The 26,696-nt window shown below is 37.7% G+C and overlaps 1 protein-coding gene across 2 annotated transcripts in view; it reads left to right on the plus strand.

Moving 5' to 3' along the window:
* The first annotated feature begins 2,782 nt into the window (after nucleotides 1–2,782).
* The window catches only part of SEMA3E (semaphorin 3E), a 174,372-nt gene continuing 150,458 nt past the window's right edge, over nucleotides 2,783–26,696 (plus strand). For both annotated transcript variants that reach the window (XM_044276765.1, XM_044276766.1), the window contains exon 1: nucleotides 2,783–3,341. In XM_044276765.1, coding sequence (XP_044132700.1) covers nucleotides 3,239–3,341 — 103 coding nt within the window. In that variant the 5' untranslated portion in view covers nucleotides 2,783–3,238. The remainder of the gene's footprint in view (nucleotides 3,342–26,696) is intronic.

Below are 26,696 nucleotides of genomic sequence, written 5' to 3' on the forward strand. Positions count from 1 at the left end.
CTAAGAAAACACCTGCCCTTCTAGGTGCTAACTATACAGATAACTTTTCTCTCTCTCATGTATGCTTTCAGCATGTCAGGGGGATCAGGCTTTGAACCGCCACATGGCCAAACAGCCACCATGCTCTGACTCTGAATGCATTTCTGAGGCCTCTATTTATTTCCCAGTAATGATCCCAGTAGCCAGATCTGGTATTGCCTCAGGCTGGGGAAACTGGTGTACTGGATTGTGGGAGAGAGAGACATATCCCACTACCGACCTAAACGCAACTCCATTACAATCCAGTCCATGAAATCTTAAACAACCTGTCTCAACAAACTATATTTTACTAAAACAACTTAGCTTTCAGGATTCCATTTTACCACTTAAAGAAGACTTTTTTTCTATGCTTAGAAAGCTAACAGATTACTGGTGTGTTTATACTAATATATTGTGCCTATGAAAAAAGCAGTGATGTGTATATTAGCTTTCAAAGCATATCTCAATATGGTAAGGCTACAGTAAGCAGTGTATATGATATGTACATGCTAGGCTACTGCTTTTCCCTTAGCATGCTGATATCTAGCCATGTCAATCAAATGCTGGGGGTGCTCCAAGGATTCAGCCCTGCCTCCTGGTGCTCCAACTTCCTTGTTTGCATACTAATAAAAATCTTTGCAGTTATTTAGCATACGGACAAAATAAAGGCATTGTTTTAATCACCATGTCATCATATGATGATATGCCTGGTTTAATAGGATTGATCAGGCTGACAGAGCCTCTTTAACAACTTTTTAAAGCAGAATTTTGGAGTGTAGGTTGTGATTAATACTACCCCCCCCCCCCCTCCCTCCCTTATATCTTTTCTAATCTGTCAGTCTTATCTCATGGTATTCAGACCATAATATTGTTAATAGGCCCTATTCATATATGATCCATGGACAGTACATGGATCCATTGATTCAAAGGGTATAGTTAGACATCCATTTTTCCAGTGTTGGATCAGAGAAAAGAACTGGTTGCATGCATTACTTAAATTTGTTTTTCAGACCAAATACGCACAATCAAGTCTGTGGGGACTTGAAAGCCACTGACAGGACACAGATGCAATCCATTTTCCATCTGTTTTTCATGGGCCATTGCTAGGGTAAGCTCTAGAAGTCCTCTTTTCAGTAGAATGGGCCACCTTCTTCTTTTTTATCCTCATGAATTAGGATGACCCATAGAGTGCAACAAACAGACACACAAAACTAAAAAACATGCAACATGGATGAAAAATTGGGTGTTTTTCACAGACACAAAATGGACACAGACTTTTGAATAAGGTCTAAAGAGTAAACTACTGTTTTTTCTTTTGGAAGCTATAAGATATATAGGTATAGCTTAAAGAGGTTTTCCATAAGTAGGATATTGATGACTTATCCTCAGGAGGAGGTCAACAATATCTGATTGGTGTTGTTCCAACTCCGGTACCATCACTGATCAGCTGTTTGAAGAGGCCTTGGCGCTCCAGTAAACACTACAACCTCCTCATAGCATATCAAACACAGTGTTGTATATTGTATAGCTGCTGTGCTTGATAGCCTAGGCCATGTAATGCTGTGGTCTCCTATTATCAGTTTTGAAGAAAGGAAGGTACACAACAAAGTCTCTTAAACAATGTTTTTTGCTTGTTCCAGCCAACTTACAGTTCAGTTACATCCGGATTGCAGCCGGGTCAGGTAATCAGTCCAGAGACCATTGTTCGCCTTACACGTGCCTTGCAGGGTGTGATCTGCAGCCTCTCACTCCACAAACACACCCTGCTTCTTGATGCTCACTTTTAAAACACAATCGTGGACATGGGCCATGTATAAACCCCCAAGTGGATCGTGGGGAGTAAGCACCCACTCAGCTCTTTGCTTACTCCCAGTAAAAGCCAGGCCCAGATTAGCTGTTACCAGCTATACTTGGTAACAACAGTGTCCACTATCTGTCTTAGTGGACACTCTAGCTTCTGGCTTTCACTCCACCAAGGATGGGTACCTTGGTGGTACGTTTTAGGTGCACCATATCAAACCACAATATGTATCTCCTTAATAGGTTTCCTGAACCATTCTGGGAGACACATACCTTCTTTCATATATGAAGCCCATTCACTTAAATGGGACTGAGCTGCACATAGTCCATTTGACCGATGAACATGATGTCACTACAATTCTGAAGATGCACTGCTCACCAGAAAGCTGCTGCCACTCAAACAGCTGATTCATGGTAGTGCCAGGAGCTGGACTCATCTCCATCAATTAGCTATTGATGACCTATCCTCCTGAACATAGGTTATCAATATTTTACTCCTGGAATTTAAATAATGAATTAGGCATGTTCATATGTTTGTCACATAGTAAACAAAAAGAGCATCAGTTTTATCCCCTCAATTAAATTAATCATTTGAGCCCAGTACAGCGTGACCACCAAATGTGATACAATCTGGTGGTAGCCCCTAAAAGAAAAGTAAACCACTGAAGGATATACAAATTCCTAATATTAAATGTATTTTCAAAGTTAAAATTTTATTCTGTAATCATAAACACCATTGGAGCAGAACTGGCTTTATCATGTATGGAACACATGAATTTGTTATCTTAATAGTCAAATACAATTTCGCAGCCTACCGAAATAGTGCATTGCAAAAAAAAAAAGTTAATTGGGCAATGACACAAATAGCTACTGTGCAGTAAGTAGGAGTTGCCTGCCAGATGAGTAGTGAAATACTTTCTCTCATCTTTCACAGATCTCCTGCGCTAGCGAGCACAATCTGAAGCCTAGCATCCCTGCTGCTAGGATCTAACAGCTCTTAAAAATCATTTTTTCCCCCCTTCTAATTATATAAGGTGAAAGGTGAATTAAAACGAAACGTCTGGCAGGTCTTCACAAGGAACAGATTTCTCAGCAGCTTGCAGCAAGGAGGCGTTTAGTGAAATGGTTTGCAGTTGAATGTACTGATTGCCTGCTTCTACTGGAGACAGGACTAGGAGACAGCACAGCACTGATGAGGACTATGGAATGACATGTCTGTCTGTAAACAAATGTCATGGCAAGAGACCACTCTGTAGTACACATTGTAATGAGGCATGACAAATAGGAAATGTGTACTAGGAAGAGAAGGGATTCCTGAGGGAGAAATAGAAGGCACTGAAAAGAGAGCTATTTTCTAAACTCCAGCAGAGAAGCCAAAGTCCTTCCTAAGGAGAGCCACACAGAACTGACTTTAAACAGCATGGCATACGTTCTCATTACAGCTTTGCTTTTCCTTGGACTTCATACATTTGCATCTTTGGCTACAGATACAAGTCAGCCAAGGCTTCGCCTGTCCTATAAAGGTAAGATTATATTCATTTCCATATACGCTGCTTTACTTAATGCTATAGATTTAAAGGAAGACTCGCTATATGGCTGCCATAATTATAGAATTTCTATATGTGCCTCGATTATTATTGCTTTACGGATTCATTTACTTATGCGGTTGAAAGTATGTAAAAACTGTAAACTATTCACATAAGAACATTTGCATTGGATGCAGGGCACTATAGCCCTTCCATTCCTTATCTGAATATAATATTAGTTTTTTACCTCTTAACTGTATAAGCACTTGTGCCGAATACGCTGGAGGACAGCTGTACTGGATATGAGTTCAGTGTTGTAGAATGGTGCAATCCCAAGCCAGGAAGGTGCTTGCACTTAATGGGTTTTAAACATGGGGTTAAAGTACAGAAAGAAAAATAAAATGTGTTTGTGTATGCCATGTAATTACTATGCTGTATGTGTAAATTAAAGGAAGTGTAATGCTGTAATTACAGAATATTCAGTCCTTCTAGGATAGATGCCTATTTTATGCTGCAGGCTCCTTCAAGGCTAACACAATTATGTGTGCAACAGCAAACAATCAGTCTCTTTTATACAACAGATATACTGTAACAGTAGTCATAAGCACTGCAATGTTCTAAGTGTCCTTAGAATGTAATTCACTTCTTATGACAAGCAAAAAAAAAAACATTATGGGTAAAATCACGCAATTCATTTGGGTACAATTTTTAGGACAAAATTGCTGAGACCAAATATTGATTGACTCCATAGTTTAAAGAGGTTCTCTTGGCTTTTATCGGATCGATGGGGGTACGACACACGGCACCCCTGCCGATCAGTTGTATGAAGGGAAGGCATGCGCAGTGTGCATATGCCATCTCTCTTTCTGCTCGCTGCTGCTTTGCCATAGACATGGCAGCAGCAGGAAGAGAGGCGGGAGACGGCACGTGCACATTGTGCTAGCCTTATATTCATACAGCTGATCGGCGCCGATCTCATCTGATATTCATGTTCCTATTCTGAGGATAGGTCATCAATAATAAAAGCTTGGAGAACCCCTTTAAATATCAAAAAGCCTACATAACAAATAATTTCTGTTTGTGTCATTTTGGGGATCAGTAGTTATTCTAGAATGCAACATGCCCCAGGTGTGATGTTTTTATGCCATTTTGTTCCATAGGTTTATCCATAGGACTTTAAAAAAAAGGGCAAAAAAATGCATACTATAAAATAAAAGAGTCTCCCCAAGAGATTCATGGTGTTTTTACAATTTAGGATGTGTGAAAAAAGTTCCACTAGATTAAGGAGCCAACTGTCAGTAATTAATCTGGGACTTTTGTCAAGTTGGTGGATCTTGTGCAGATTATTGTCATTGTAATTATCCGGAGAAAATTAGGAGGTTGGCAGCCCTGCATTCGACTTCAATGATGCCCATAGACAAAAGATAAATCTTGAACTAATTGGATGATTTCAACAGTCATTTAATTGGTCATGTTCTTTTATTCAAATGACTAATCTTGACTTTTTCATGTTTATTTTTGGCCAGAAGTCACTATAACTTGAAGTTTATAAGGAATGGGTCCTCACAACGCTTCATTCTTTTTGGAAATTTTATGCTTGGTTATAAGGGTTTATTTAGACTTTGCAATATACTATAGATTTTCAACCAGGGCTTGCGAGCAGAATAAGCTACACCATATTAGAGTAGATGAATAGAAATAAACCAGCTCTGCCAATGCTGCAATTGGACTGGGTGACTCGGACACTGTTTCTGTCAAGTGTACCGTATGTGCAAAAATTCTGGTGTTGTAGCTCACCAAGGATTAAACTGTTAGTACTTTACTTAATAAAGTATAAAATTCTGCAAAAGTAGTCTTTGGGTCCAGATAACCTTAGAATTTTATCATATTACAGTAGCAGCACAGTGAATCAGATTTTATCAAATCTCGTTTACATACTGCAAAAACATCAGCAGCAGAAATTGACCTGTAGTGCAGATTTTAACGTTGTAGATTGAAATTACAAATTTCAGCTTTTACAAGGCATAGGTTGAAATCCATGGCAAATCCACTGTAAAATCCCCCAAAACTGACCTTTCATATGTTGACACAGTGGATTTTTATGCTGCAATTTACATTGCATGTGGATGTACCCTAAATGTTCGTAATTCTATGAGCCAGAGCTATTATCCAATGGAAGATTATTGGGGGCATTTATTAAGACCGGCGTTTTAGACGCCGGTCTTAATACACCTTGCACTGACTCATGATGTGCCAAAGTTATGCAGACGAGCATCCACCGCTGGCCTAAATTTATGTCAGCTCCTTTGCTGGGGTAGAATTAGATCATTTTATATGCCTAAAACAGCCATAGAAAATGATAAATGAGATGGACCAACGAGCCTGCCAACACCACGGCCCTTTTTAGACCTAGCATGAGCCTAAAAAAGTCACAGATTTGCAACTGAATCTGTGACAGATATACACCAAAAATTTGCATATACCTAATAAATGACCCCTACATATTTTGGTCTGCCTAAATCTCAAGTCTATTGAAAGCTTGAAAGAGTTATCCAGGATTAGAAGAAAAAGATCTGCTAATTCTTCAGAAACAGTACCACTCTTGTCCTTCTTCATCTTGCATTGAAGCTCATTTGCTTGAAAAGGGATGAGCTGCTATAACAGAAAGGAGTGAGGCTGTTTCAAAAAAAAAAAAAAATCCTGGAATTGTTCCTGCAAATCTAATCTGTTGTTTATATTTTGGAAACCAAAGATGACATCATCCTAATTGGAAGATAGTAGAACATTTTCCACATTATCTTACCACTAAATCTATTTTGCCTTCAGAATGACCATCAGGGCATAAACCCAAGTTTGTATTCTTATGCACTTTGCATTGTCCATTTATTCATCATTATTTACCACAGAAATACTATGAAATAGTTCTTGTCTCTGGAACCTCCTATAATTAGAGTCTTTATTGAAATCTTCAGTGATATCCAATTATTACAATAAGTCTCAGCTACATTTTGTATGAATTTTCCTGTGTATAGACATACGTATACATAATCACACTTTATGACAACAGACACTGTAATCATATTTATAGCCTATAACATGCCTTAATTTACTCTGCTATGTAGGATCCACTACTAAAATGTAATCATATTTCACAGAAGAATGCTGTTTCAGAAGGTAGACACTAGTCTTTAACACTGATAATGTTTTTCTAAATATTTCTCTTTAAATTAGAGAAAAAAAAACTCTTTATGATAAGTTAAAAAGCTACAATTTGAAAGTCTCTAAAGGTGTGATCCATATGTACAGTGTATAACAGTGGAAACAAGTCATAACTAGCCTTACAATACCTTCACCAGGGGCTACGATTCATTATGCTTTCCTTACCTTGCCTTTAAATACACTAGCCATTAACTTATCAGTATCAGTCCCTTCACATGACCTGGTTAACAAAGGAAGCTTTCAAGTATTGATTACCAAATGTGCAGGTATTTGTTAGCCAGCAATCATTAAATTTAAGTGTTCCATTCAGTCCAATTGCCACAGGTGTATAAAATCCAGAAGTTACCCATGCAGTAAATTCCTTTGTAAGCATTTGTGAAAGAATGGGTCTTTCATCATAGCTCACTGAAAATTACCCTGGTACTCTAATAGAATGCTACCACTGGAAATATGTTCTGTGAAATGACTAATCCCACTTCTCTATCAGGCAGTGTGATGGATGAGTCTGGGTTTGGCAAATGCCAGGAGAACGTTACCGTCCTGAATACATTGTGCCAACTGTAACATTTTTTGGAGGAGAGATAATGCCATGGGGTTGTTTTTCAGGGGTTGGCCTAGGCTCATTACTTCTAGTGAAGAAAAATATTAACACTTCTGCATGCTAAGGCATTTTGGACAATTGAATGCTTCCGACTTTGTGGGAATAATATGGAAAAGGCAGTTTTTTGCTCCAGCATATATGTGTCCCAGTGCACAAAGCAAGGTCCATAAAGGCAAAGCTTGGTGATTATGGAGTATAATAATTTGACTGGCCTATACAGAGTCCAGACTTCAACCCCATCAAACACCTTTGGGAGGAACTAGAACAGAGGTTGTGAAACAAGTCTTCGAGTCCAACATCAGTGTCTGACCTCACAAATACACTTACGGATGAATGGACAAAATTTTCAACATATACACTCCACAATCTTGTAGAAAGTCTTCCCAGATAAGTGGAAGCTGTTTTAGCTACAAAGGGGAAACCAACCTCATACTAATGCCTATGAATATTTAGAAAGAGATGTTTTAAATGTCCCTGTATAAACAGCATTATTTATTCTAGGTACACTTGCACACAGTTTTAGAAGAAACTCAACACGATGTTCCAAACATCTAGGAGAACTAACCATAGATCTCCTGTAGATGTAGGCTTGCTGAAATCCTTCTCTTTCTTTGTGTAATGACAGACAGACTCAATGATGTTGAAATCAGGGCTCTATGGGGGCCATATCATCACTTTCAGAACTCATCCTTATTTATACTTAAGATAATTCTTAACGACATTGGCTGGATGTTTGGGGGTGTTGCCTTCCTGTAGAATAAATAGGCAGCCAATCAGACAACTCCCTGATAGTATTACATGATGGATAAGTATCTGCCTATTTTGAATATAGTGCTATATATTAGTTTTTTGAATATTCGTCTTGTTTTTTTTACAAAAAAATCGGCAATGTAATGATCGCGTAATATGAAAATATTACGCGATCAATACAGGCGTGGGTTAAAAATCAATATATACTTGGCAGATGGATGTTCCAAACATCTTGGAGAACTAACTACAGATCTTCCTTGGATGTAGGATTGCTCAAATCTTTCTGCATAATCATGCAATCCCTGACAGGATCATTGAGGTTGAGATCAGGGCTCTTTGAGGATCATCACTTCCAGGGCCTCTTGTTTTTCTCTACACTGAAGATATTTCATAATGACATTGGCTGTATGTGAGCAGTCATTGTCCTGCTGCAGAATACATTTGCAACCAATCAGAAACCTCCCTGATGTCAAGCAACTTAAGTAAGGAGGAATCATGACTTCAGATAGAAAAAAATGAATATTCTAAAAACCAAATATATAGTACTATATTGAATATAGTGCTATATAGTCGTTTTTTTGAATATTCGTCATTGACGAATATTCTAAAAACAAATATATAGAACTATATTGAATATAGTGCTATATATTGATTTTTAACCCATGCCTGTATTGATCGCGTAATATTTGCATATTACGCGATCAATACAGGCGTGGGTTAAAAATCAATATATAGCACTATATTCAATATAGTGCTATATATTTGTTTTTAGAATATTCGTCAATGACGAATATTCAAAAAAACGAATATATAGCACTATATTCGATATAGTGCTATATATTTGTTTTTTAGAATAGTCATCATTTTTCTCCCTACTTAAGTTGCTTGACATCAGGGAGGTTTCTGATTGGTTGCAAATGTATTCTGCAGCAGGACAATGACTGCTCACATACAGCCAATGTCATTATGAAATATCTTCAGTGTAGAGAAAAACAAGAGGCCCTGGAAGTGATGATCCTCAAAGAGCCCTGATCTCAACCTCATTGATCCTGTCAGGGATTGCATGCAGAAAGATTTGAGCAAGCCTACATCCAAGGAAGATCTGTAGTTAGTTCTCCAAGATGTTTGGAACATCCATCTGCCAAGTGAGTTTACAATCTATAAGCAAGTATGCCTAGAAGAACTGATACTGTTTTGAAGGCATTTTTTCCACACCTGCCTTAAACTTTCAGTATATATATATATATATATATATATATATATATATATATAAAGTACAGACCAAACGTTTGGACACACCTTCTCATTCAAAGAGTTTTCTTTATTTTCATGACTATGAAAATTGTAGATTCACACTGAAGGCATCAAAACTATGAATTAACACTTGTGGAATTATATACATAGAAAAAGTGTGAAACAACTGAAAATATGTCATATTCTAGGTTCTTCAAAGTAGCAACCTTTTGCTTTGATTGCTGCTTTGCACACTCTTGGCATTCTCTTGATGAGCTTCAAGAGGTAGTCACCTGAAATGGTTTTCACTTCACAGGTGTGCCCTGTCAGGTTTAATAAGTGGGATTTCTTGCCTTATAAATGGGGTTGGGACCATCAGTTGTGTTGTGGAGAAGTCAGGTGGATACACAGCTGATAGTCCTACTGAATAGACTGTTAGAATTTGTATTATGGCAAGAAAAAAGCAGCTAAGTAAAGAAAAACGAGTGGCCATCATTACTTTAAGAAATGAAGGTCGGTAAGTCAGAAAAATTGGGAAAACTTTGAAAGTGTCCCTAAGTGCAGTCACAAAAGCAATCAAGTGCTACAAAGAAACCAGCTCACATGCGGACCGCCCCAGGAAAGGAAGACCAAGAGTCACCTCTGCTGCGCAGGATAAGTTCATCCGAGTCACCAGCCTCAGAAATCGCAGGTTAACAGCAGCTCAGATTAGAGACCAGGTCAATGCCACACAGAGTTCTAGCAGCAGACACATCTCTAGAACAACTGTTAAGAGGAGACTGTGTGAATCAGGCCTCCATGGTAGAATATCTGCTAGGAAACCACTGCTAAGGACAGGCAACAAGCAGAAGAGACTTGTTTGGGCTAAAGAACACAAGGAATGGACATTAGACCAGTGGAAATCTGTGCTTTGGTCTGATGAGTCCAAATTTGAGATCTTTGGTTCCAACCACCGTGTCTTTGTGCGATGCGGAAAAGGTGAACAGATGGACTCTACATGCCTGGTTCACACCGTCAAGCATGGAGGAGGAGGTGTGATGGTGTGGGGGTGCTTTGCTGGTGACACTGTTGGGGATTTATTCAAAATTGAAGGCATACTGAACCAGCATGGCTACCACAGCATCTTGCAGCGGCATGCTATTCCATCTGGTTTGCGTTTAGTTGGACCATCATTTATTTTTCAACAGGACAATGACCCCAAACACACCTCCAGGCTGTGTAAGGGCTATTTGACCATGAAGGAGAGTGATGGGGATCCTGCGCCAGATGACCTGGCCTCCACAGTCAACGGACCTGAACCCAATCGAGATGGTTTGGGGTGAGCTGGACCGCAGAGTGAAGGCAAAAGGGCCAACAAGTGCTAAGCATCTCTGGGAACTCCTTCAAGACTGTTGGAAGACCATTTCAGGTGACTATCTCTTGAAGCTCATCAAGAGAATGCCAAGAGTGTGCAAAGCAGTAATCAAAGCAAAAGGTGGCTACTTTGAAGAACCTAGAATATGACATATTTTCAGTTGTTTCACACTTTTTTGTTATGTATATAATTCCACATGTGTTAATTCATAGTTTTGATGCCCTCAGTGTAAATCTACAATTGTCATAGTCATGAAAATAAAGAAAACTCTTTGAATGAGAAGGTGTGCCCAAACTTTTGGTCTGTACTGTAAATATATATATATAAATAAAATAAACATTCTCAAGGCAAAAGTGAAACAGAGCATCTGGCATGTGGCCGTTATTGTGATCAGCAATGACTAGTGCTTTTGACACTGTTCCTCAATTAAGATGATTATTTGGAATTTTGAAGAGGCATGAAACAGTCTCTGAGCACAAATAACTCCTTGTGAAAGTTTTGAAAGTACAGACTTACTTTTCTTCGGGAGCAAAATAGACATTATCACAGTTTTGGACCACAATTTCTTAAAGTTAGTGAAAGCAACTCCTTATTTCTACTGATATAATGTACTCTTTTGTATTACCTTAAAATGTATAACTAGAGTGCAGATATATAAATTATATGCAATGTAACAAATGATTAAAATAGTGACCCATTTTATTTATTAAATTTATTAATGTGTTAGATTTTTCTAATTTAGCACTCCAAATGTGCCTTAATCTATTACTGCATATTTCTCACATAACTAGAGAGTGATACTATCTTAGGTAACAGTATACTGTATATTTCACCTTCTGTTCATGTCAGCAGGGTACAGGATATTGAACTAGACTTTCAGATGGTATGATAATCACAATTAGTGTTGAGCAAATCGAAGCAACCAAGGTGGAATTCGATCTGAAATTTAGTCGCCACAAATTTGAATTTCCTAGAGATTCATGGCAATGAATCATTTTTCCTACAATGCCAGCTAGAATTGCCTTAGAAAGAATGGAAAAAATATATATTCAACTCATCCACTTGCTCACACAGAGGGTGGAAAAAACCTGCCAAATGACCTGCACTGAGCTTGATTATGTCACTGGACTTTCCCAGCGTGATCACATGATGATGTCATCACACTCAGCACTGGTCGTTCGGCAGGTTTTTCAAGAGAGGAGTGGACTGCCTCTGCATGAACAAGTGGATGAGGTGAGTGATATTTATTTTTTTATATCAAAAGGCCATATTGCACTAGCGTATTACAATTTTTAACAGCCGTTAGATCATCTTTCTTTTTTGTTTATTTTTGTTTTTGAAATTTGGAAAGCAGGTGATTTTAATTTTTAGATTTTTCTTTCTTTATATATTTAAAAAACACATTTTAAACTTTTTCTTAAACTTAATTTTTTTCCCCCTAGCAGACTTTAACATGTGATTGTCTGTTTTACCATTGCACCTTATACGAGACTCACTACATTCCTAGTAAGCTATAGCAACTTCAGGCTCTTCATAAGTATAGTCTATAACTTTTGAGCATGAGCCATCTTTAATGACCCAACATCCACCATACTTGTACGGCAGAGGTCGGGAAGGGGATAATGGCTCCCTTGTATTATAAATATTTCTAAATTAGCACTTAAAGTTCTCAAACAACAGTATATGGACCCTGTTATAAATCAGTATTTAGAGTACATGCTGATCTTGGCAGTAGAGGCTTTAGGTTAATACTGCATTAAAAAAAAATCAATATTCAATATAATGCGCTGTCAGCAACCACTATGAACTGAGAATATTGTTCAGGGACAAAATCTTGACAAAGTTTAGATTTTTAAGTATGATCATTTTCAGAACACTGTCTTACAACATTCACTAATACTGATCCCCTTTAACATTTGATTTAAAATACAATTCTAAAAGAATCATTTATAAAATAGTATTATAATAATATTATAACATTATGTTATATGTACTTAAATGCTCCAATGCTGTTTGTATTCATGTACTCGCTAGAAGAGTATGCAGTACAGTTAAAATAGAATTTGTAGAATCTACACTATTCTACTAGTTGTACAGTTCAGTGACTTGATTTAGGTAGTGGTCCTAGAGCCTAATGTCAGAAGCACTTTTCTCCTATGATAAGATGCAGAAAGACAGACAGCTTGGTCGCACCTGGAGCAGCCTGACATGTGTATCTTTACATACCATACATTCAATTCTCTAGGATGAATGTTAAAAAGGAATTGACTTCAAAATGGTTAATGTGGAATTACGTTGAAATATGAAGATTTGTAGAAACTGTAAAATAATGGAGTTTTACATGTTGTCTAAGCAGTAGAAATACCACATGGGCCACTGTGAAATAATGTATGTTCTCTGGGTATTCTGGCCACTATTCTGTTTTAAGGAGGGCCTCTCGACGTTCCCGACATATTTATTTTATTTTAGTAAATAATTTTATTCTTTATTGAATAATAATTCAGCATAATTATTTATTAGAAGTTAGAGCTGCATTACATTGTGCGATGTTCCGGCAACACCTCCATTGGCGCTTATTTGCATCAGACTGATTATACAGGCTGATGCAAACTAAATGATTGCTCTAATAGGGCCATTAGTGTTACGTTTCACTGTTATTATGATATATGTGAATACATTGACAACTGGGTTTTACTAGTTGGTAGTGGGACCCCATACTGTACGTCACTGTCCAATCAGTGCTGGTATTACTAGACTTGCAAGGACACACCCCATTCACAAGGGGAATGTTAACACCCAGTGTTCAATATATTCATAAATTTCAAGGAGGACAAACAGAAGAACAGGGCAAAACAGAGTTCTAAAATGTTATTTAGAAATTTTATGGTGAATGCACATTTTTTACTAAAACAGAAGTTTTCTTTACACAGCTTGTTTCATTTTCTCCTTACATGGTACCAATTTACACTGCTAAGATCATGACTGCAGTTAAGTCTAATACACTTTCTGTTCTTGTTGTGTAAAATGGATCCCTTGTTTCATGGTTTAGTTGGGAGATAATAATATGCTTAACAACCTCAGTCATATACTGGCCACTTGACAGTGCAGACTGCTTCATCTGTGACAGTGCAGGAGGTCGTTGTGATGTCATTGTGACCTCCTGCACCATTCTACTGCCTCATAGGCTTCAGGCCTTGTGGCCTGAGTACAATAAAGCAGAAGTGTAGGGATTGCTTCGTTGCAGAAGTGGCCCTGCTCCAGATTTATTACCAGGACTTTTTTTTTTTTTTTAAGTTGCTAAAAATTTCCCAAAGCCATTCCAGTAGGGGGAGGGGTTCAAAAACTGGAGTAATATTTGTAGACAAAAGTGTTCATTTTAACAAGCTGAATGTTAGTTTTAACAAGATTAACTAAATTTAACAAGCAACATGTGCGATTTGAGAAATTTGGCGCAAAGTATGCCAACACAGACTCAAAGCAGACTAACATCAAATATTACTCTTACTATAAATTCACAACTAATTACTTTATGGATTGAACTGCCCGCTTTATAATGCTGCTGTTCTGTTATTTTGCAACAGGATATTGGAAACTTTTTCTTTTTTATGGGGCTACAATACGTCAAGCAAGGGACAAGCTCAGGCAAGTTCAGTCTAGGCATGTTCAGCATTGGATATTGTACATTATAAAATTGATGATTAGACATTTGGGCACCTAATAATGGGACAAGATTGGTGGAATTCTAAAGACTGATGGAATCAAATAAAAGTGTATAAAATTAGAACCTACCTTTTGGGGATATTATTGCTATAGTGTAGTTAGTTTTGCAGTGAAGGGCCAATACCACCCATCAGCTTTCCTCTGCCAGATACTTAATGCCCAATATGTTTTTTGTCTTCTTCCCAAAGGATAAATTACAGATTTGTATGGGTCTGAAAAGATACTTACTATCTACTCCTCTTTCTTCCCACAGAGGACCACATAATGTGTACTCTCCCTAGTGATCATAGGATCTCCCTCCCAAAATTGAGTGTAACCATAATGGATTAGATATGGAGGGATATTTGAATGAAAGCCCAGGAGGCCATGAATTTTACTGTATAGGATACATACAAGACAAAGAATAATTAATTGTCCCTATTAAATCTTACTATTTCTGACATACAATTCAAAGCAATTTCAATTATTAAACCCTTTCAGTTTTGTTCAAATTACCTTTATAAATTTGGGACATGTGACATAATTGCCAATTGATTTATCAATAAATGACAACATTGCCCATGTCCATACCATAAATTAACTACAAAAAAACTTTTAACCTCTGTAATGAATTACCAGAGGTGTGGTACTGATAATTTGTGCACTGCCACAAGTGTAACTGTCAGGAACTTCACCTCAAAATGTCTTACATCTGGTACTGATCTTTGCATCAAAGCAGCAGACGCTACATAAAGAGCTTAAACATTTGTATGATGCAGTGATAGTTTAATACAGCTCCACAAATTGTACCTTTGATGTTATCCATCATAGTAGGTTGTTGCTAGGTATCTCTTGCTGTGCTTCTATTTTTCAAACATTCACACTGTTCAGTTACTGGAAGAAAAAAAAGATAGAGTGTTTCATTCAGGAAATGACAAAGAAGTACTAAGGTCACCATCATACCACAGCCACTGAACCCCAAAACTGCTACTAACCTTCCAAAACCACACCAGGTGGTTGGAAGCTAAGGCTACCCCTAGGCTCTTCATCAGATCCCACTGCTAGGGACCCAGGTTATGTCTGTGGAGGTGATGACAGAAAACTGGTGTGGGCACATTAGTGACAGAACTTCCACAATCACCAGGAAAGAACAAAGGGATGACAACAAGCAGGAGAAAAAAAAGCTGAAGAGACAGACATAATCAATGCAGAGAGGTTAATCCAGAGGCAAACGTTGTTACGTTACCATGAGTGTCAATATAAGCAGGAACAGTGACCAGATGGTATATAGTGTTGATTGCAAATATTCTAATCACAAATTATTATCGCAAAGATTGGCACTTTGAGAATTTGCGAATATCTAGAATATAGAGTTATTTCTTCATAATTGCGAATATTGTAGACTTTTTTTCATAAGTACCCATCATCCCTCACTGCTTCTTGCTTGTGGGCCAATGAGAAGGCTGCAATATCTTTGACTTTTGAAGTAGTGTTGATTGCAAAATTTTCATATCTGGAGATCACGAGTTCTAGAATTCGCGAATCTAAGACGAATATTCACCCAAATATTCACAAAATATTGGGAATTTGAATATTGCCCCTGCCGCTCATCACTGATGGTAAATTCAAAAACAAGCCAGATGTCAGTTCACCAGAAAAGTCAATAAGAAGTCTGCCGCTCATTACTGATGGTAAATCCAAAAACAAGCCAGATGTCAGTTCACCAGAAAAGTCAATCAGAAGTCTCATAATATAAGCAAAATCACAGATCAGTCAATCTTAAATCCCCAACCTAGCTCTAGCATTTAACACAGAGTCAAAAAACTGATTAGCTTAACTGCCAGTCACACTGGCGGGTCAAGCAGCTGAGACTTGGATGGTTGGCATGGCAAACTTCCTGGCACAGTCCTGCATAGGGATTTGGCTTAGATAACTTCTCACAGAAACAAGTTTAATTGACTGAATGCTAGCCTATACCTACAGAAATAATAAAACTTTAATATTTATTAATATATTTATTAATATTTAATAGTGAGCAATGATGTCTTTATTAATTGTACCAATGGACTTTTTGCTCATACTCTTTTTTAATTATTCTTTTTTTAAACATGGATTCTTAAGCATGTAATCCTTACAATTAGAGATGAGAAAAGTGAGCTTTGGATCTTACATTCAAAGTCACTTCACTCAAAACTAATGCTGTACGGAGATCCGTCTCTTTACAGCATTAAAATGTACTGCTTCCAATGAGGCAAAGTCAGTATTTGATTTTGGAAAACCACTTTAAAACTTGGATCCAAACTCGACTTTGTTTCTGACAGGTACCTTCGCAAATAACTGACTTTGCCTTATGGGAGGCTATACATTTTAATGCTGTACGGAGACGGATCTCTGTGCAGCATTAATACGAAGTTTTGAGCAAAGTGACTTTTGATCTAGGATCCGAAGCTCGCTTCGCTCATTACTACTTATAATCTGTTTATGTGTCTGAGATGGGGATTTTAGATTGTAAATTCCATTGTGGTGATATGATTATGGCAATTTGCAATCTGTGTAAATTTCCGAATGAGAAGGGTTGTCTCACAAATGACAACTCTATTCACATAAAACCCACTACAAGAATGCGACTTCCTAAATCCTGGCAAAAACCTGATGTCTGGAACAAACCTCCAGCAAAAGTGATTGGAAAATCAACAGTATGTGAATTTAAACATGCTTGGTGTAAACATATATCTATCCTAAGAGAAAAATAAAAAGGAAATAATATAAGGGCAGAATAATAATAATAATTGTTACGTGGTCTTTTTCTATGATTTTGCTCTGAAAACTTTGTTTGGCCAAGGATTCGCCCTGCAGCAGCTGAGGTCCACAGAATCATCTCTCAGATATGGCTTATAGTTGGGGATTGAAAGAGGGGGTCCACCCCTCCTCAGGTCTTAAAATGGCACATGGGACATAATTAGCGTAGAGCGAATCTAAGACAAATTAATTGACTTCGATCTGCATTTCAGGAAAAATTTGATTCACTGCAAAGCCAAATCTATTTTTCCCTTAAAAAAAAACCATACTTACCTCATCCATTTGCTCACGGAGAGGCAGTCGCGGCTATCTTTATTGAAGATACTGTGCAAAATCTCGAAATCAGTGATGACCCTAGTACGCCCGGCCAGAGTGATGATGTGATGATGTCATTACATCACCGCGTGAGATTTCGCTCTGTGTCTTTAATCTAAATGGCTGGGCAGCACAATAGCCATTCCCTTTTATTTCGCCCGCCAAATACAAAAGAATGCACTTTTCTCTTTGTTCATCACTATACATAATTCTGACAATTGGATCCTCCGACTCAGTGCTGATGAAATTTTTTGGGGTCTTCCATTTGACTTTTTTGTTCCATAACTCTCAGGATCATTTAAGAAATTCCAAATGACTGTCTTACTGCGTCCCACCTCAGCAGCGATGGTATGCTGTGAGAGACCCTGCTTATGCAGTTCAACAACCCGACCACGTTCAAAAAGGGAGAGTTGTTTTGCCTTTGCCATCACAACGTGTGACTACCTGGCAGAAAATGAATCCACATCTTTGCACAGATTTGGCATTTTAAAGGCATGTGGTCCTAAAATTTGGATCAGCTGAAAAACAGCCTGTTTCAGTTTAATCGTTATTTTCAATTAATTGAATGCTCAAAAAATGTTTTGTCTAACTCTCATTTCTTCTTGTTGCATGTTGAAGCTCTACTTGGAACCTTGTTAAGATCCAACAATGAAAAATGTGTTTTTTTGCAATTTTTCAAGTGGTCCTAATTTTTTGATCAGGACCGTAGTAAGTGCAGGGAGATCCCTGGGTGCTGCTCTACATCTCCTGCTACTTAGTTAACAGAGTACGGACCCATGAAATGGCTATCATTTGTGGCCCACCCCTCATCCGCCCCTCTCTCTTCTTATTGGTGGCAGAAGCGGCACAGGGGGGAGGGAGAGAGTGACTCCTTCTCACCTGTGCTTGTGCTGCTGAGGGAACATGAGCACGCTGACAGCAGCGCGCTCATGTTCTGTGATACTAGACTGCAAAAGTAGGGCAGCCTCGTATCGATAAATGTCAAATCCTGGTATCGTATCGACACCGGGACAAAAGTATTTCGATATCCGCAACAACCCTACTCCCAACAGAGCACATGGAAGGTACAGTGTGTTTGAATGGAGGAGACATCACATGGAGGTGATTTGCCTCCTCACATGATTCTCCGACAGCATCCGTTTTTTTTTTTTTTATAATTAACAATTTTATTGTTTTGTCAGAAAGAGCAGATTGTACATATCATTGTACCTCAAAACGCCCAACATAAGCGTATAGACAGTATTCATAGAAGCAATTTTTAGATATTATTCTTGAATGATGACAATCATAAAGTATAAGTCAAAACACTGATGGGATAAACAGTGTAACCATAACAACGATTGGATGTGGGTTAGTCTATGAAAAACACTCTATTTTGTGTAACACATGTGGCAAGTCATAATTTCTGCAACGTAGTGGGGGAAAAGCGATATATCAGGACTTATCAAGAAAAATTCCTGTAACTCTTCCAGGGCAACCATATTTGGAGGAAGGTAGGTCTCATCCTTGTTTCCCAATGAGAGATTTCCTCGAACCTATAGATTTGATCAACTTTGTTGATCCAGTGGTCTCTCTTTGGGATCTCGGTGGAGAGCCAATGGGTAGGTAGGAGCATTCTGGTAGCCGCCAGCAGGAAAGAGAAGAGAGAAGGCTTATGTTCTTTTGTTCCAGTTACTCCCAGGGAAAGTAGAACTAACTCTGGGGTACATGGGTATGCGGTATTACAAATTTGGTTGCTGAGCCTAACTATTTCAAACCACCATAATTTGATAGGGTCGCAAGACCACCAAATGTGGAGGTACGTCCCTTTGTCTTTGCCGACAGCATCCGTTTTATGGAGAAGACCTCTGTGTGGCCAGAACAGAAGACTTGGCCAACAATTGAACATGACTTATGAAATATAGAAAATCCCACATTATTTCAACAAAGGCTATAACAGTAAGTGCAGTATAATCATGTTACAAACACATTGAGTAACAGTAACCAGAAAGTGGCTAACCACAGCAAAGCATGTACGCCCATTTTCAATAGTAAAACTGTCCCAATGTTTTTAGTACCCCTTTGTTTTGTTTTTTATTTGTAATATGTAGAGCAATACTTAGTGTTTTCAGAGGGTAATGTTATTCTTCTCCAAGTTCAACATAACACAACTTGATATATGGAATTGTTAAGTATAGTAATTAATATAAAGTTACAAATATATAGAAATATATTGTGTCATCCTGGTGATATTATTTGTGAGAATGAATGATTCTGACATTGTACAACCTCATCCATTTTACAGTTTCCATGGTTTGTATGTTACATCCATAGGAACCTAAGTAGTTCACAGTTTACATAGAGAACGTCCTATACAGTGCATATATTTGGGTTGTATTCTAGGGTTGCCAAACACTCTCTAAGAAGTTTTGCTAAAGTCACTTCTATAACTTGCTTTATAAGCTTGTAAGACCATGGCAGTGACAAACTTTCAAAGTTGTTTAATTAAACAAAATAATATAGCGGAAAAAACATCAATAGGAAATTGCTATAAGACCACGATAAAGTATAAAGCCCCTTTTTTGTGAAATCAGACACTGTTTCATCATGAATGGATATCATATATTTTTTTAGCTATGTGCATAATTCATAGCTGCTTCATATAGGCATATTTTTGGATCATTTATATTTTCTTTCTAACATGGCACTTGTTAGTAGGCTATTAAAGCCTTATTTATGAACATCATTTGAAATGACCCTTATTATATATGTATTGGGTGTAACTGCAATTTGATATATTGTCAGGTTGTGCTTTAGTACAGTTCTATATATAATTTTGACCAGTGAGGCTTCCAGCTCTGACTTCAGTTCTCCATTTGATCATTATGAGTTCACAATATAAACATACTGCTTTGCTACTCATAACATTTTCCAGGTTTAGGTTTCATCAGACTTCTTCTTCTGTAAAGCAAAACGTCAATTTAAATGCCAATATAACATGTTTACAGAAAGGCACGTGCTTAGCTTTAAATCTAATGGTTTTGTGGTCGCCCATCAGTCTTTATTTACTGGGCCATAGCAGAATGATTGACTCCTGTGGTCCTATACACAGCACAGCATATCATGTTGTGGCCTAGTAATAAAAGACCATGGAACTATAGAAATGGAATTTGTCAGGAATTTGAAAGGAATGTGCCCTTTTTTCAGAATCCATCTTATAGTTGGATTTATGAAACACCTGTTTAAAGATGTGACCAAAGCTTCCTAATATACATTAACATTGTAACTACAACCGTACTATGTGTATAACTATCAACCAAATTACTATTAGCTATTCACAATTAAGTCCAGACCTTTTTCTTCTTCTCACTGTAATATTTACAAGTTGGGTCGGTTAGAGACATTTTTGTTTCTTTTGAAGCATACTCGTATGTTAGAATTAAGTTTACAGATCTGATTTATGTGTCCGCCTATGTGCATCAATCAGCAAAATCAAATGAAACCCAGCGGAAATAAATGAAGGAAACATGTTTAACCTCACATAGTTCAATAAAATAAAATATATGGTATGAAGGTCCAACTATTCTAAAGTGTTAAATGATGCAATGTGGAAAAAGGAAAAGGGAAGAAAACATGAATATTCTGCAAGCCTGTTTGAGATTTGGTGGTTGATGGAATGCAAAGATCTGCGGTTTTGGAAAGTTTATTTGATGTGCCTTACACTATCATTATGTGCTGCGAGTCTTTGATTATTTTTCATCTTTCCTCTTAGATGGAATTCCATATTGCCATTAGTGGTATGGGTGTTGTTTATTTTTCCCTCACTGTATTACAGCAGGTGTTTCTTTCTACTTTACTATGCATATGTAGTGCTAAGTTGCTAATTTTATACTTTAAAATACTTATTTTATTTCTTGGGATATACAGTGAAATTCGAGACAGAGCTGAATAAGACCTTTAATTTAGAGCCTGACCATTTCTGAAATGAAGTGGTCAGCCTCCTATACTCGTTGAGTAAATCATATCAAACTTGAAAAAAATATGCAACTCTGTTGATAGCTATAGCCTTCTGTTGGAAAAAGTTAGACGGTTGTGTTGCATATAATGTGATGTCAAGCAATCAGGGGTTATGGTAGAAGTTTTTTTTTTTTCTTTACACAATTCACCTGGTATCACACTATCCTCCCAAACACATTGGCTTTTTATCCTGTTAGTGATAGTGCACCAACACTTTCAGTCTGGAGACATCCACTACAGTGCATCAGATATTATGCCTTTTTAGATTATGGGGGGGGGAATGTATAGATAACTTTAGGTCACTTTTATGGTGTAAAAAGAGTTGCAAACTTTGGCGCAAGCGGGTAATCCACAAACAATTGCAAAATATTTTTAAATTTTGTGAGTTTCTCTTCACTTTTTAAATGTGAATAGGAAAATAGGTGGGATTTAGCTTGGGGTGTGATCTTCTATGGCCTGAAAGACTTACCATAATTTATGTCAAAAAACGTCCTTAAGTAATGGTGCAAATCTATGCCTACACATAGCAGACATGAATTTAACTTTCTGGTGCCAAATTTATTAAAGCAGATGTCAAGTTTTTTAAAGATTTTATGTTCACTCCCCCATACTCCAGACCTATGGAGGGAAATATACTTACCCGCTCCCTTCCTCTTGGTTCCAGCTCTTTCGGTTTACCACTTTGTTAGCTCTTGACTTTGCTTGTAAACTTCTGGAATAGACAGGAGGGAAGGTGGGGGGGTTATTGTGCTGCTGCAGCCAATGAATGTTCGCAGAAGGGATGTGTCCTTAAAGCAGCATGTGACCCAGTAAGGTGCTGCTTAGTCCGAAATAAGTTATTAATGTGTTTGCCTCACCAAAATGTCTCAAATCTGACAATAATATTAGTCAAAGAGTGTATGGATAAAAGAGCTGTAAACCCGCGCTGACTAAAAGTGTTCAAATATGTCCAATGTTCCTGGTTAATATATATTATTACTTAGTCGCGTTAGAGTTTTTACCTGCTCCAGGCGTTCTCAGGTAAGCCTGGATTACATACAAGCTGGTTGGTGCTTGCGTCCTCTCACGGTCATTCCATGGCAGTTTCGCAATATCTTCAGGCTTCTGCCACTCACGTGCACGCGGCTCGCGTGCCAGTAGCTTGCACGTGTGGGTAGAAGCCGCTTGATGTTGTAATGGATGCTGTAATGGAGACAGCTTCTTCTGTATGACGTCATACTGTGCTTGCTATGGATGCCGACTAGGTCCACACTACAGCCAACGCATTTCAAAATTCACAGATTTCTTCCTATGGGGTAGATGTGGATCCCGCTACCTGGAGTTATATGTGAGTTTGTTTCCATAGTAACCAGTCTGTTATATATAAACAACTTGCACGAAGCGTTGTGTATGCGTGTCTTCTGCCCCATCTGTATATTGCATGATATGATTCATGCTACCAGGGGGAGGTTGAAAGCACCCCAAATACATTAAATTCTCTTGAAGGATATATATTTTTACATGCTCTCCATAACATAGGATCACTATCAATTATGTCTATGAATTTTTTATTTTATTATTATTATGTTATGAAAAAGCAAAGAGTTCTATTTCTTGGTTTAACCCTGAGGGTGTGAAGATATTCAAGTTATATATCCACTTTCTTTCATTTCTGGACATCAATTTAATGTAGTCACCCCCTCTTGGGTCAGATTGTATTTTTTCAATCCCCCCAAATGTGGGGGGTACGGTCATGGATCTGCGGTCGTGGCTCGGCTGTTGCATCCCAGTATGGTCACAAGGTCTGTAAGTGTTGCTCTACAATTTCTATTTACTCTGATGAGGATAGGTCCTCAGTATCTAAGTCCTAGATTCATGTAATTTAACTAGAGTCAGGTTCATGTAATCTGGTGGTGGTGCAGTCTGAAATATAGCTGCAGCCGAGCCAAACTTGATGGTTAACGTGTTAAGTAAAAAATGGCACAAAAAGGTCTACTAACTCTTTCAATGTATTTTAATGGCTTTTGTCACAAGATGGCATAATATAAAACTATGACGTGCTTTCAGAGTCAATTTTAGCTCGGCTATATCTGTAGATTCATAGCAATACAGATAAAAAAAGGACATATGCTGGCAAAGTTCAAAATCATCTTTAACATTTTTGAGTATTAAGAATAAGGTTGTATACATATTTCGGTCCATAAATAATGGACCTGCAAAATATGGATGCCTTCTGTGTGCAGTTTTTATTTTTCTCACTCCTATCAATTGAAATAGCTATTCATATCCACAACTATGGAGAAAAATAGGACTTGGTATAATGTCTTGAACAGCTAGATGGATCCATAGAAATAGGGATGCTTGCATTGCCCCATAGAAATGACTAGGTGTGCTATCCGCAAAAAATTGGGATAGCACACTGTGGAAAAATATGGTCATGTGCATGAGCCCTAAATCATATAATCCCAAGCACCAAATATGATAAACACTAACAGAAAATATAAAAGATACATAAAGTGATCAATATTTGTATATGAACACACTCCAGTATTTACCAATAAGGCAGTAGAATATATACCGTACATATATGTCTTGTAAATAGTTTACTCTCAGAAGAAGATGTTATTAAAATGATGAAAGGCACATGACTCTGTCAGACTTGTTCTAAGATGTCAAATGTTAAGTGCTTTGAACTGCAGAGCTGCCTGCTACTACCCAGGACTGTACTGTGCTGTGTCAAGAGTAGATTATCCATACAGTTCAGAACTATCTGGAGGAAAGGACACTTAATGGTCTATCATTATATATTACTGTGGTTAAATCACTGCACTGTTCACATGGCTTCCCATAATTGACAACGGAAGTCCACATGTGTGCAATGGGCAAGAAGGGAATAAGCCTACTATAGTCATGGGTGCTGGTATATATTCAATTCTCTAAGAATGTATTTAAACCAAATAACTAATTAAAAGTTCATAAAGTATATAAGTAGTACAAGTCATAAATATGCTTGGGAGTGGAAACAACTTATTCTGCTTGGCCAGGGTTTATAGATAGAGGGTTAAGCTAATCTTTTGGCCCAGGTTAAGAAACATTTGAACTTGTTGTCTGGGTAGAACTGAGGTTACCCCGTCATCTGAGCAGGGTTTGAAAATGCTAAGTTTCAATCAATTAAGTAATTTACTCCATTAACCCCTTCACTACCAAACCACTTTTTACCTTAAATCCCAGGCCTATTTTTGCATATCTGACATGTGTCACTTTATGTGGTAATAACTTTAATACGCTTTTACTTATGCAGGCCATTCTGAGATTGTTTTCTCAGTCACATATTATAATTCATGACAGTTGTAAAATTGAGATGAAAAATTTCATTTTTATTTTTAAAATAAATACCAAATTTACCAAAAATGTGTAAAAATTAGGAAATGTTTTCAAATTTAATTTTCTCTACTTTTATAATCAATAGTAATACCTCCAAATATAGTTATTACTTTACATTCCCCATATGTCTAATTCATGTTTGGATCATTTTGAAAATGACATTTTATTTTTTGGGGACTTTAGAAGGCTTGGAAGTTTAGAAGCAAACATTAACATTTTTAAGAACATTTCCAAACCCCAATTTTTTCAGGACCAGTTCAGTCACTTCCTGGGGCTTACATATTATAAACCACCCATAAATCACCCCATTTTAGAAACTACACCTCTCAAGCTATTCAAAACTGATTTAAAAAAAAAAAAACTTTGTTAACCCTTTAGGTGCCCCACAAGAATTAAATGAAAATGGAAATAAAATTTGAAAATGTCACTTTTTTTTTAGCAGAGTTTAAATTTGAATCTATTTTTTCTGCAACACATCAAAAGTTATCAGCCAAACAAAAAATAAAATGTAGTACCCTGAATTTGAAGTTTACAGAAACACCCCATTTATGCTCAAAAACTGATGGGTGCACAGCATACTTCAGAATGGAAGGAGCACCATATGGCTTTTGGAGAGCGGATTTAGCTAGAATGGTAATTGGGAGCTATGTCACATTATAAAGACACCCTGAGGTGGCCCTACAGTGGAAACCCCCAAAAAATTACCCCATTTTGGAAACTACACCCCTCAAGGAATATTTCAAGGTGTGTAGTGAGCACTTTGACCCATCAGGCGTTTCACTGAATTAGGAAACGCTTGGCTATTTTTTCCAGAATAAGTTGCTTCCATTTCCCCCCGAATACGCCAACACCCCATATGTGCTCAAAAAATTATGTATGGACGCATAGCAGGGCTCTATAGTCAAACAGCTAAATATGGATTTTACTGACCTGACATTTATTTTAGGTGCCATGTCACATTCAATAAATTCCTTAGGTCCCCAGAAATGAAAAACCCCAAGAACAGGTCACTCACAGAAGGCAGAAATACTAGAGAAAGCATTTCAAAGCACACATTTGTAAACATGAAAAATTACTAGCAGACTCCAATTTTTCATTTTCACTAGGGGTTTTAGGAGAAAATGCACCCCAGTATATGTTCCCTATTTTCTCCCCATTTTTCAAACACCCCATATGTGCTTGTAGCCTGTTATATTGGCGCATAGCAGGTCTCTAGAGGCAAAGTGCAAAAAAAAAAATTGGGAGGCTTGAATTGGCAGACATGTATTTTAGGTGCCATGTCGCATTAAATAAATTTCCTGAGGTCCCCAGAAATGAAAACCCCCAATAAGTGACCCCATTTCAGAAAGAGCACCCCCGTACAAACATTTTAAGAGGTGGAAAGGGCACTTTTGACCTAACAGGTGTTTCACAGAAATGAATATGTAGTGGTTGGTGAAAAGTGGATATGTAAGTTATGTGGACTAAATCAGAGATATAAGGTGGTAAAACTACAGGGTACATCAAGGATGAAATTCAATTAAAGCTCCATGGATAAATGGTAGATTCTGAAACAATCTTTGATGCACAGGCCAGGTTTTTCTGGGCAGGTTTCGCAATGGTAAATGGTGTCTTTCTTTATCCCCATTTTGGAACACACCCTGCATCTTTTGGGGTCCTTCCTCGCTGTTTGGGGGACTTCACCAGGGAAATTTTGCCCTGGTACAACTTGGCCACTGTAACTTGCAGAAGTACTGGGGCCCTCCATTGCTTGATTTGGAAGAATGAGGGCCTTTATCACCACCTCTTCAAATTGTAGGAATGTTCTTGTCTGGCCTCTAGATCTAAATAGTACGTATGTATTGTACAGCGTCATCTGTACGAGGTGCACGGCCAGCTTTTTGTACCACACTTTTGTTTTTCGTGTGGCACTGTAGGGACTCAGAACTTGATCTGAAAGATCAACCCCGCCCATCTGTCTGTTGTAGTCTAGAATGCAATCTGGTTTGGGGACAGTGGTAGTGGTACCACGTACATCAGCGGG

The sequence above is a fragment of the Bufo gargarizans genome, chromosome 2 (assembly GCF_014858855.1).
Source record: "Bufo gargarizans isolate SCDJY-AF-19 chromosome 2, ASM1485885v1, whole genome shotgun sequence".
In the NCBI taxonomy this organism is placed as follows: Eukaryota; Metazoa; Chordata; class Amphibia; order Anura; family Bufonidae; genus Bufo; species Bufo gargarizans.